The sequence below is a fragment of the Spinacia oleracea genome, chromosome 6 (assembly GCF_020520425.1).
Source record: "Spinacia oleracea cultivar Varoflay chromosome 6, BTI_SOV_V1, whole genome shotgun sequence".
Lineage (NCBI taxonomy): Eukaryota > Viridiplantae > Streptophyta > Magnoliopsida > Caryophyllales > Amaranthaceae > Spinacia > Spinacia oleracea.
In genome coordinates, this window is record NC_079492.1 from 1,592,588 (window position 1) to 1,604,881 (window position 12,294).

General features: G+C 40.2%; 1 protein-coding gene across 1 annotated transcript; it reads left to right on the forward strand.

The window, feature by feature from the left end:
* Window positions 1-7,747: 7,747 nt before the first annotated feature.
* On the forward strand, window positions 7,748-8,401 carry LOC130464050 (glycine-rich RNA-binding protein RZ1B-like). Its single transcript, XM_056833421.1, has 2 exons — window positions 7,748-8,103; window positions 8,193-8,401. Exons 1-2 carry the CDS (start codon window positions 7,785-7,787, stop codon window positions 8,207-8,209), a joined length of 336 nt encoding a protein of 111 aa, XP_056689399.1. The 5' UTR covers window positions 7,748-7,784; the 3' UTR covers window positions 8,210-8,401.
* Window positions 8,402-12,294: the final 3,893 nt, after the last annotated feature.

The window sequence follows — 12,294 nt, forward strand, 5'->3', positions numbered from 1 at the left end:
CCCTAGGCAGCCATTGCCTTGTGCATGCCAAGCTCGTTGCTCGCTGCATTCGTACCGCATGGCAACGAGCTCCCTTCCTCGTCGTCGCATGCCCGCACTATACAACACCCCTTAAGGGTAACACGTAGCGTCCTTTGCTTTGCGCGTGCAACTTTTATGAGCGAATTATATAAAAATTAAAAAAATTTAATTTAAAATTAACGAAAAATTAATAAATCATATTAATTTCATAATTTTAGGGCAAAAAATCGAAAATTTATTAATCAATTAATTTCCGATTAACATGGATTCAAATCTAGGTCATAAAAATAAAAATTTAACATAAATTAACAATTTTTATGGTGGATTTTAATCATGGATACCTAATTAAATTATTAATTAATTATGAAATACAAATCAATCAGTTCAAGTGGAATTAATGATATTAATCCACAGCTTACTCTTGACTGAACCCGTAGGGTCACACAAATAGTACGTAAACGGATCAAGTATTTAATGGCATTAAATACTCCATCTATGGATATTCGGAATCGACGGATCTTGGTTTCAGTGGGAGCTGAGATCGTCACAGGCAAGAAATGAATACTCCGGAAACGATGATATTGCCGGAAACGGAAATATGGATCGTATCGGAAATATAAATATTATCCAAGTCGTAGATGTTGCCGGAAACGGAAACATGGTACGTATCGGAAAATATTATCGGAAATGGAAATATTGCCGGAATCGGAAATATTGCCGGAAACGGAAATATTGTCAGAATCGGAAATATTATCGGAATCGGAAAATAATTCCGGAAACGGAAATATTAAATATTTGTTCGAAACGAAAATTGATTCCGGAATCGGAAATATTAAATATTGTTCGTATCGGAAATGAATTCCGGAATCGGGAATTTAATCGGAAGTGTATCGTACGAATTAGCATCGGACGAGGCCCGCTAGACGAAGGCCCAGCACGAAGCCAGGCCATCGCCCAGCGAGCCAACACGCACCATCGCATGCCAAGCCTCGACCAGGCCCAGCGCAAGGCCAGGCCCAGCCAAGGCCTGGGGCGCGCGCGCGAGAGCATAGCAGTGGGCCGAGCGCTGTGCGCCTAGCGTGGGCCGCAAGGCTTGCGCGGGTGTACGGTGCTCATGCAATGCTTGTGCGGGAATCCTAAAGCAATCGGGATTCGAAATATGATTAAATCCTAAAACTATTAGATAATGATTATTTAATTAGAGTCCTAGTAGGATTATAATTAAATAAATTAGTATCCTAATAGGATTCCAAAACCTTTTCCATAACTCTATAAATAGGTGCCTAGGGTCACATATTTACATAGATTATTCAAGTATACAAAGTGAGTTTTTGAGAGAAAAATTCAGTCACATTCCTTGCCTAAAAGTGCCGAAATTATTAGTACCTTAAGGGCGATTCTAGTTGGTCAATCTTAAGGCGGATCCGGACGTGCTGTGGACTATCTACGGAGGGACGACACTTGGAGTCCTAAAGACTTGTTCGTGTTCGGTTCGGGCGCAGCTAGGGAAGGCACGCAACAAAGAGTATGCATCTAAACTATGCTATATGATTATGTGTAAATAATATGTATTCCTGGCTAAATGGTTTTTCCGCATGATTTATGAATTGTCATATGTATCATAACCTAACAGTGGTATCACGAGCCTCTTATTATTTTCATAATCTAAATTGCATGAACATGGTTAAATATTACAAATTTGCAAGAATTAAAAGGGGTGATTAATTTTCGTAATTGTTAATTAATTGCAAATTGCGTTTATTTAATTATACGTACGCAGTTTTTCGGCAGTTTCTTCGTTACTCATCCAAATCGAGTGATTTTTGTGTCAATTCCGCATGTAAAAGGCATTCTAAAATTTTGACAAAAATAGAGTTTTTCTGCCGAACCCAGAATTCTCAAATTCGAAGCCTAACTATGACTTTTCGAAGGTTTTAGTTTTTCGAATACAAAATTTGGTAAATTTAAGATGTTAAATTAAATATTTGCGATTCTTGTTGATAAATCTTGAATTTTTTATTGACCTACTGTATATGTTTAACAAGTTTGAATGCCTAGCCTTGTTAATTATGCAATCTAATTTGTAATTATGATTAATTTGTTGAAAATTAAAATAATTTAGAATCAATTTGATTTTCATAATTAATTATAATTTAATTAGATACCTATGATTAAAAACCACCATAAAAATTGTAAATTTATGATAAATTTTAAATTTTTATGACCTAGACTTGAATCCATGTTAATCGGAAATCAATTGAATAATAAATTTTCGATTTTTCGCCCTAAAATTATGAAATTAATATTAATTTATTAATTTGTCATTAATTTTAAATATAAATTTTTTAAATTTTATGCGATTCGTTCATATAACTTGCACGCACAAAGCAATGGACGCTACGTGTTACCCTTAAGGGGTGTTGTATAGTGCGGGCATGTGACGACGAGCAAGGGAGCTCGTCGCCCATGCGGCACGAATGCAATGAGCAAGGGCATGGTGCACGAGCACAAGGCAGCAGCCCTGCCTTGTGTCGTGGGCTATGAGCAATGGACGAATGGGCATGGGCGAAGGCAAGGCATGGCAGTCGCGTGTGGGCAGCAAGCGAGCTGCGCCACAACGCGCACTGCCACGCGCAAGCGCGCGCAGACTCGCGCGCAGCGAGCGCAAGCTCGCGTGCCACGAGTGCTGCGCCCAGCGTCGATGCCGCGCGCAGCGAGCGCTGGCTCGCACCAAGCGAGCGCTAGCGAGCGAACGCAGCGAGCGATGGCTCGCGTGCATTGAGCGCTGGCGCGCATGCAGCGAGCACATGCTCGCGTGCATCGAGCGCTGGCGCGCGCGCAGCGAGCACCAGCTCGCGCGATTGCTTGCGAAGGGTAGAAGCAGCAGCTATGCGACGCAGCGCATGGGCTGCACGCACATGGCCAGCGATGGCTGTGTGCGTGTGGCCCATGGGCGTGCGATGCGTAGGTGAAGGAAATGATGCCCTTGGTCCAAGTATGCATTCAATGATAAGTCTAATAAATGCGGTTCAGTATTAATTAACAAGTTAATAATTCAGTGAGATCAAGTGAGCTGAATGCCTAGCTAGAGGCCGCTTCAGTTCAAGTGGAACTAATGATATTAATCCACAGCTTACTCTTGACTGAACCCGTAGGGTCACACAAATAGTACGTAAACGGATCAAGTATTTAATGGCATTAAATACTCCATCTATGGATATTCGGAATCGACGGATCTTGGTTTCAGTGGGAGCTGAGATCGTCACAGGCAAGAAATGAATACTCCGGAAACGATGATATTGCCGGAAACGGAAATATGGATCGTATCGGAAATATAAATATTATCCAAGTCGTAGATGTTACCGGAAACGGAAACATGGTACGTATCGGGAAATATTTTCGGAAATAGAAATATTGCCGGAATCGGAAATATTGCCGGAAACGGAAATATTGTCTGAATCGGAAATATTATCGGAATCGGAAAATAATTCCGGAAACGGAAATATTAAATATTTGTTCGAAACGGAAATTAATTCCGGAATCGGAAATGTTAAATATTGTTCGTATCGGAAATGAATTCCGGAATCGGAAAATTAATCGGAAGCGCGTCATACGAATTAGCATCGGACGAGCTTGCTAGACGAAGGCCCAGCACGAAGCCATGACCACGTCCAGCAAGGGAAACGCGCGCCACAACACGCCAGCCCAAGGCTGCGCCAGGCCCACCGCAAGGCAGGCCCAGCGCGCGCCCAAGGATGCGGTAGTCGTGGGCTGCGATGCTCGGGTTGTGCGCGCGCGCGCATGGCGCCCCTCGTGGGCTGTTGTGCGTGCGTGGGTGTTTGTGTTCACATACGAAACCTAAAACGTACAGGATTCGTTTAATGATTAAATTCCTAATTCTATTTGATAAATTAATTAAATAAGAGTTTCATTAGGATTCTAATTTAATTAATTCGTATCCTAATAGGATTCCAATTCTCTTTCCATACCCCTATAAATATGTGGCCTGGGTTCACAATTTATAACGAGTTTTCAAGTATTCAAAGTGAGTTTTTGAGAGAAAAATTCAGTCACATTCCTTGCTCAAAAGTGCCGAAATTTTTAGTACCTTAAGGGCGATTCTAGTTGGTCAATCTTAAGGCGGATCCGGACGTGCTGTGGACTATCTACGGAGGGACGACACTTGGAGTCCTAAAGACTTGTTCTTGTTCGGTTCGGGCGCAGCTAGGGAAGGCACGCAACAAAGAGTATGCATCTAAACTATGCTATATGATTATGTGTAAATAATATGTATTCCTGGCTAAATGGTTTTTTCCGCATGATTTATGAGTTGTCATATGTATCATAACCTAACAGTGGTATCACGAGCCTCTTATTATTTTCATAATCTAAATTGCATGAACATGGTTAAATATTACAAATTTGCAAGAATTAAAAGGGGTGATTAATTTTCGTAATTGTTAATTAATTGCAAATTGCGTTTATTTAATTATACGTACGCAGTTTTTCGGCAGTTTCTTCGTTACTCATCCAAATCGAGTGATTTTTGTGTCAATTCCGCATGTAAAAGGCATTCTAAAATTTTGACAAAAAAAGATTTTTTCTGCCGAACCCAGAATTCTCAAATTCGAAGCCTAACTATGACTTTTCGAAGGTTTTAGTTTCTCGAATGCAAAATTTCGTAAATTTAAGATGTTAAATTAAATATTTGCGATTCTTGTTAATAAATCTTGAATTTTTTGATTGACCTACTGTATATGTTTAACAAGTTTGAATGCCTAACCTTGTTAATTATGCAATCTAATTTGTAATTATGATTAATTTGTTGAAAATTAGAATAATTTAGAATTAATTTGATTTTCATAATTAATTATAATTTAATTAGATACCTATGATTAAAAACCACCATAAAATTGTAAATTTATGATAAATTTTAAATTTTTATGACCTAGACTTGAATCCATGTTAATCGGAAATCAATTGAATAATAAATTTTCGATTTTTGGCCCTAAAATTATGAAATTAACATTAATTTATTAATTTGTCATTAATTTTAAATCTAAATTTTTTAAATTTTATGCGATTCGTTCATATATCTTGCACGCACAAAGCAATGGACGCTACGTGTTACCCTTAAGGGGTGTTGTATAGTGCGGGCATGCGACGACGAGCAAGGGAGCTCGTCGCCCATGCGGCACGAATGGAATGAGCAAGGGCATGGTGCACGAGCACAAGGCAGCAGCCCTGCCTTGTGTCGTGGGCTACGAGCAATGGACAAATGGGCATGGGCGAAGGCAAGGCACGGCAGTCGCGTGTGGGCAGCAAGCGAGCTGCGCCACAACGCGCACTGCCTCGCGCAAGCGCGCGCAGCCTCGCGCGCTGCGAGCGCAAGCTCGCGTGCCACGAGTGCTGCGCCCAGCGTCGATGCCGCGCGCAGCGAGCGCTGGCTCGCATCAAGCGAGCGCTGGCGAGCGAGCACAGCAAGCGCTGGCGAGCGCGCACATCGGGCGCTGGCGAGCGCGCACATCGGGCGCTGGCGAGCGCGCACAGCGAGCGATGGCTCGCGTGCATCGAGCGCTGGAGCGCGCGCAGCGAGCGCTGGCGAGCGCGCACAGCGAGCGATGGCTCGCGTGCATCGAGCGCTGGCGCGCGCGCAGCGAGCACCAACTCGCGCGATTGCTTGCGAAGGGTAGAAGTAGCAGCTATGCGACGCAGCGCATGGGCTGCGCGCACATGGCCAGCGATGGCTGTGTGCGTGTGGCCCATGGGCGTGCGATGCGTAGGGTGTTTGCGTTGCGATTAGATCGTTTTGAATGTTTAATTTGAAATTTTCAGTTTACGTAATTTTAATTAATTTTAAAATTAATAATTTAAATTATTTTCTTGGATTTTAATTTTGAATATTGTAATTATAATAAATTTTATTTATTCTAATTATTTTACTAAAATTAAAATCATGAATTAATTTAAATACGACTGAAATTAAATTAAACTTTTTGGATTCAATTATAAATTTATATGAGCTTTAAATTTTAATTAAATTTGTATGTTTCCGGTTAGACTAGAAATACATTTTTATGTTTAAAAATTAGTAAAGCATATGAATTTATTGGTTTGAGTGTGAGCCCCTTTTAGTCATAAACTCTTGATTAGGTCTACAAATCCTTAAGGTTAAAACAACTTGATTAGAATTAATAAGGACTGAATAATTGGTAGATTATTGGTGCCCTTGATTAATTGCTGCAAATGTTTACGTGATGCATAATGTGTTTTGCTAACCAGCTATGTGGGCCATTCATGATAATGAATGGGTGAATGGTATATATTGCATATGTACTGTTTTGCAGGTTATGAAGTGACTAGTATGGCCCAAATAGGATAGAAAATATGGTCTGCGTACCATTAATTTGAATGTAATTAGTCTAAAGTACCAAAGTTGTTTTTCAATTCAAATATGGTCTGCGTACCATCAAATAGTTGTAATTAGTTTTAATTATAGCTTATCCTATTTGAAGAAAATGGTGCCTCCCACGGAGATTTTCAAGACGGACTTTGAAGTTAAAGCTTCAAGATGAAGTCGGGCCATACTAGATCACATTTATCTTATGCATGTTTTAAGTTATTTATTGCTTTTAAATATGTCTTAAAATGCATAAGATCAAAAGCTTGATTATGTTGCATGATTAAGGATTTTAGTTCACTTAAAATCTAACCAACATAGTAAGAGCCTTAAGTTCCAAACTTAAAAATTGAGTTATAAGGTGCCATGCCAAAATATACACTTGATTGGATATCCTTTACATCAATCTAGTAATAGTTTTCGCTCAGCGAGGTGTTACTTATTGGTCCTAAAGGGGCAAGGTACACAAATAATTGTGAGTACATGTTAGTTTTGGTGAAACTCAACGATATAAGTAAGGAGTCCTTTTATGTCGTGGCAAAATCGATAGGTTTACCTAATAAGTTCTTAGACGTACCTATCAACCAAGAATAGTTTCTAGACTATTAGCAAAAGGCTTTTGCTTACCTAAGATGTTTTAGGATTAAGTCGACAAACTGTGCTTAGTTCTTCAATGATTTTAGGATCTTGGAATCATTTTATTCACACCTGCCGGAACACATAACTTGAATAAAATGCTTAATAAACATTGAATTATGCATGTATGCTAGAATTTAAGTTTATTAAGAGAAACTGTGAATGGTTATTTATTTGTTTATTCTTTTCAATTGTAGTTTTTAATATGGCAAACAACAATTCATTCAACATTCGATCAATTCTCGAAAAGGAGAAGTTGAACGGGAAAAACTTCCTTGACTGGCAAAGGAACTTGCAAATAGTTCTTATGCAGGAAGAAAAGGAGTATGTCCTAGAAGAGGCGATGCCCGAAGCCGCAGGCGACGGGGTCACTCAGGCAGCCCTCAATCGTTGGATTGATGCCAACAAGGATGTGAAATGTCTAATGCTCGCCACCATGAGTGCGGATCTGCAGAAAACGTTCACCAACTCAGATGCTTTCACAATCATCAGTGAGTTGAAGAACATGTTCCAAGATCTGGCTCGAGTCGAAAGATTCGAGACTCATAGGCAAATTCTTGAGACCAAGCTTATGAAAGGCGAGCCCGTAAGTCCACATGTTCTCAAAATGATTGGACTCATTGAGAATATGAGTCGGCTGGATCAGCAATTTTCTCAGGAAATAGCTATAGACACCATCCTCCATTCTCTTCATAGCGGGTATGATCAGTTCAAACTGAACTACAGTATGAATAGTCTGGACAAAACGCTCACTGAGCTTCACGGTATGCTGAAGACCGCTGAAAAGACGCTCAAAAGTGATAAGCAGGATGTGCTTATGGTGCGTGGGGGCAAGTTCAAGAAATCTGGAAAGAAGAGGAATGCTAAGAAAGGTGGCAACAAGGCCAGCCCAACTAAGCAAACTGGCGCCAAATCTGTAAAGAGGAAGGTCAGTCAACCCACTTCTGAATCCGAATGCTTCTACTGCAAGAAGAAGGGGCATTGGAAGAGAGATTGCTTGAAGCTAAAGGAAGATCAGAAGAACGGAACAGTCGTTCCATCTTCAAGTATTTTCGTTATAGACTGTATACTTGCTAATTCAACTTCTTGGGTATTAGATACAGGTTGTGGCTCACACTTATGTTCCAATCCACAGGGACTAAGAAGAAGTAGAAAGTTAAGCAAGGGTGAAGTCGACCTACGAGTGGGAAATGGAGCACGGATTGCTGCATTAGCTGTAGGAACTTACTATTTGTCGTTGCCCTCCGGGCTAGTTTTGGAACTGGAAGAATGTTTCCATGTTCCAAGTCTTACTAAAAACATCACTTCAGTTTCTTGCTTAGATGCTAAGGGATTTTCCTTTTTAATAAAAGACAATAGTTGTTCGTTTTATTTTAAAGAGATGTTTTATGGATCTGCTAGATTAGTCAATGGACTTTATTTATTAGATCACGACAAACAAGTATATAACATAAATACCAAAAAGGCCAAAAAGGATGATTCAGATCTCACCTATCTGTGGCATTGTCGATTAGGCCATATAAACTTGAAACGCTTAGAAAGACTTCAAAAGGAAGGAATTCTAGAACCATTTGACTTAGAGGATTATGGTAAATGCGAATCATGTTTACTTGGCAAAATGACAAAGCAACCTTTCTCTAAAGTTGGAGAAAGAGCAAATGAACTATTGGGTTTAATCCATACAGATGTATGTGGACCAATGAGTACAAATGCTAGAGGTGGTTTCAGCTACTTTATCACTTTCACTGATGACTTCAGTAGATATGGTTATGTCTACCTAATGAAGCATAAGTCTGAATCCTTTGACAAATTCAAGGAATTTCAGAGTGAAGTAGAGAATCAATTAGGCAAGAAGATTAAGGCACTGCGGTCTGATAGAGGCGGTGAATATCTGAGCTATGAATTTGATGACCATCTGAAAGAATGTGGAATTCTATCAGAATTGACTCCTCCAGGAACACCACAATGGAACGGTGTGTCGGAACGGAGGAACAGAACCTTGCTAGACATGGTCAGGTCAATGATGGGTCAGGCCAAACTTCCATTAGAATTTTGGGGACATGCACTAAATACAGCTGCACTCACTATAAATAGAGCTCCGTACGAATTATGGTTTGGAAAGCCTCCAAATGTGTCTTTTCTTAAGATTTGGGGATGTGAAGTATACGTCAAACGATTAATTTCAGACAAACTTCATCCAAAATCTGACAAATGTATCCTTGTGGGCTATCCAAAGGAAACAAAGGGGTATTACTTCTACAATACATCTGAGAACAAGGTGTTTGTTGCTCGAGATGGTGTCTTTTTGGAGAAAGATCACATTTCCAAAATGACAAGTGGGAGAAAAGTAGACCTCGAAGAAATTCGAGTCGAACAACAAACTCTAGAGAATGCTCAAGATGACATTCAGGATGAAACTCAGAGATCTTTAGAAGAATCTGGTGAGAATCATGGTCAATCTAGAAATGTTACCCCGCGTAGATCGCAAAGATATAGATCTCAACCGGAAAGGTACTTAGGTATTTTGACGAACGAGAGCTATGACGTTCTATTACTTGAAAGTGATGAACCTGCGACTTACAAACAAGCTATGACGAGCCCTAGCTCCAAGCAATGGCAAGAAGCCATGCAATCTGAATTAGACTCCATGTCTGAAAACCAAGTATGGGATTTGGTCGATTTGCCAGATGGCTACCAAGCCATTGGAAGCAAATGGGTTTTCAAACTGAAAAAGGACAAGGATGGGAAACTTGAAGTTTTCAAAGCTAGATTGGTTGCAAAAGGTTACAGGCAAGTCCACGGTGTGGATTACGATGAAACCTTTTCACCAGTTGCAATGCTAAAGTCTATTCGGATAATGTTAGCAATCGCTGCATATTACGATTACGAAATATGGCAGATGGATGTCAAAACTGCTTTCTTAAACGGCGTTTTAACAGAAACTGTGTTTATGACACAGCCTGAAGGTTTTGAGGATCCAAAGAATGCTAAAAAGGTATGCAAGCTAAAGAAGTCAATCTACGGATTGAAGCAGGCATCCAGGAGCTGGAATATACGTTTTGATGAAGCAATCAGTGACTTTGGTTTCATCAAGAACGCAGACGAATCTTGTGTATACAAGAAGGTCAGTGGGAGCAAAATTGCTTTCCTAGTATTATATGTCGACGACATATTACTTATCGGAAATGACATTCTTATCTTGAACTCTGTCAAGATTTGGCTTGGGAAATGTTTTTCGATGAAAGATCTAGGAGAAGCACAGTACATATTGGGCATCAAGATTTACAGAGATAGATCTAAAAGGATGATTGGACTTTGTCAAAGCACTTATATCAATAAGGTGCTTGATAGGTTCAAGATGGCGGACTCCAAGCGAGGCTACCTACCCATGTCTCATGGAATGACTCTAAGCAAGACTCAGTGCCCAAAAACACTTGATGAGCGTAGACGAATGAATGGGATTCCATATGCATCATTGATTGGTTCAATAATGTATGCTATGATATGTACACGCCCGGATGTTGCGTATGCACTCAGTGCTACGAGCAGATACCAGTCAGACCCAGGGGAGGCGCATTGGACTGCTGCCAAGAATATTCTGAAGTACCTGAAAAGGCACAAAGATGACTTCCTGGTCTATGGTGGAGATGATGAATTAATTGTTAAAGGCTATACGGACGCAAGTTTCCAAACCGACAAAGATGATTTCAGATCACAGTCTGGGTTTGTCTTCTGCCTCAACGGAGGAGCAGTAAGCTGGAAAAGTGCTAAGCAAAGCACCATTGCGGATTCTACAACTGAAGCGGAGTACATTGCTGCACATGAAGCAGCAAAGGAAGCTATATGGCTAAGGAAGTTCATAGGTGAACTTGGTGTAGTCCCCTCCATTAAAGGACCAATAGCCCTGTATTGTAACAATAACGGAGCTATTGCACAGGCAAAAGAGCCTAGACACCACCAAAGAGTCAAGCATGTACTTCGTAGATTTCACCTTCTACGAGAGTTCGTTTGCATAGATACTTACTATGTGGACATGGCAATGTCATAATCATTTGCATAGATACTTACTTTGGGAAGACTAGTATCGGACAAGACCTATGAAACTTTACTGTAAGAGATGAAAATCTGTCATAAGTAAATTTCATTAAAATTATTAGACACTAAATCCTCAATGCCTGAGTGATTTGAGATTACTTGTTTGAGAACTGGTTACTTTGACGTTGACCAACCGTCGCACCGTAAAAGGAGGCTATAAAGGCAACGCTCAGGTAATCACCTATCAAACGAAGTCTAATCTCAAGATCGCAAGATTGGGATTGTCCTCCCATAAATCGGGATGAGATGCTTAAAAGTTGTATAAGGCCACTCGGAGAGCTAGAAACTGTGAAATGCATGGCCGTGCTCGGATGAATCATAGGCTATGATTATCTGTTTATTTGATCAGTTGAACTCTGAAACCTAGGAACACCTCTGGACATAATAAGGATGACAACTCTTACCTTATGTTCAAGAGCAAGCATCGAGTGACAAAGGAATTAGGAAATGCACACTTGTCCCTAAGGACAAGTGGGAGACTGGAGGAAATAATGCCCTTGGTCCAAGTATGCATTCAATGATAAGTCTAATAAATGCGGTTCAGTATTAATTAACAAGTTAATAATTCAGTGAGATCAAGTGAGCTGAATGCCTAGCTAGAGGCCGCTTCAGTTCAAGTGGAACTAATGATATTAATCCACAACTTACTCTTGACTGAACCCGTAGGGTCACACAAATAGTACGTAAACGGATCAAGTATTTAATGGCATTAAATACTCCATCTATGGATATTCGGAATCGACGGATCTTGGTTTCAGTGGGAGCTGAGATCGTCACAGGCAGGAAATGAATACTCCGAAAACGATGATATTGCCGGAAACGGAAATATGGATCGTATCGGAAATATAAATATTATCCAAGTCGTAGATGTTACCGGAAACGGAAACATGGTACGTATCGGGAAATATTTTCGGAAATAGAAATATTGCCGGAATCGGAAATATTGCCGGAAACGGAAATATTGTCTGAATCGGAAATATTATCGGAATCGGAAAATAATTCCGGAAACGGAAATATTAAATATTTGTTCGAAACGGAAATTAATTCCGGAATCGGAAATGTTAAATATTGTTCGTATCGGAAATGAATTCCGGAATCGGAAAATTAATCGGAAGCGCGTCATACGAATTAGCATCGGACGA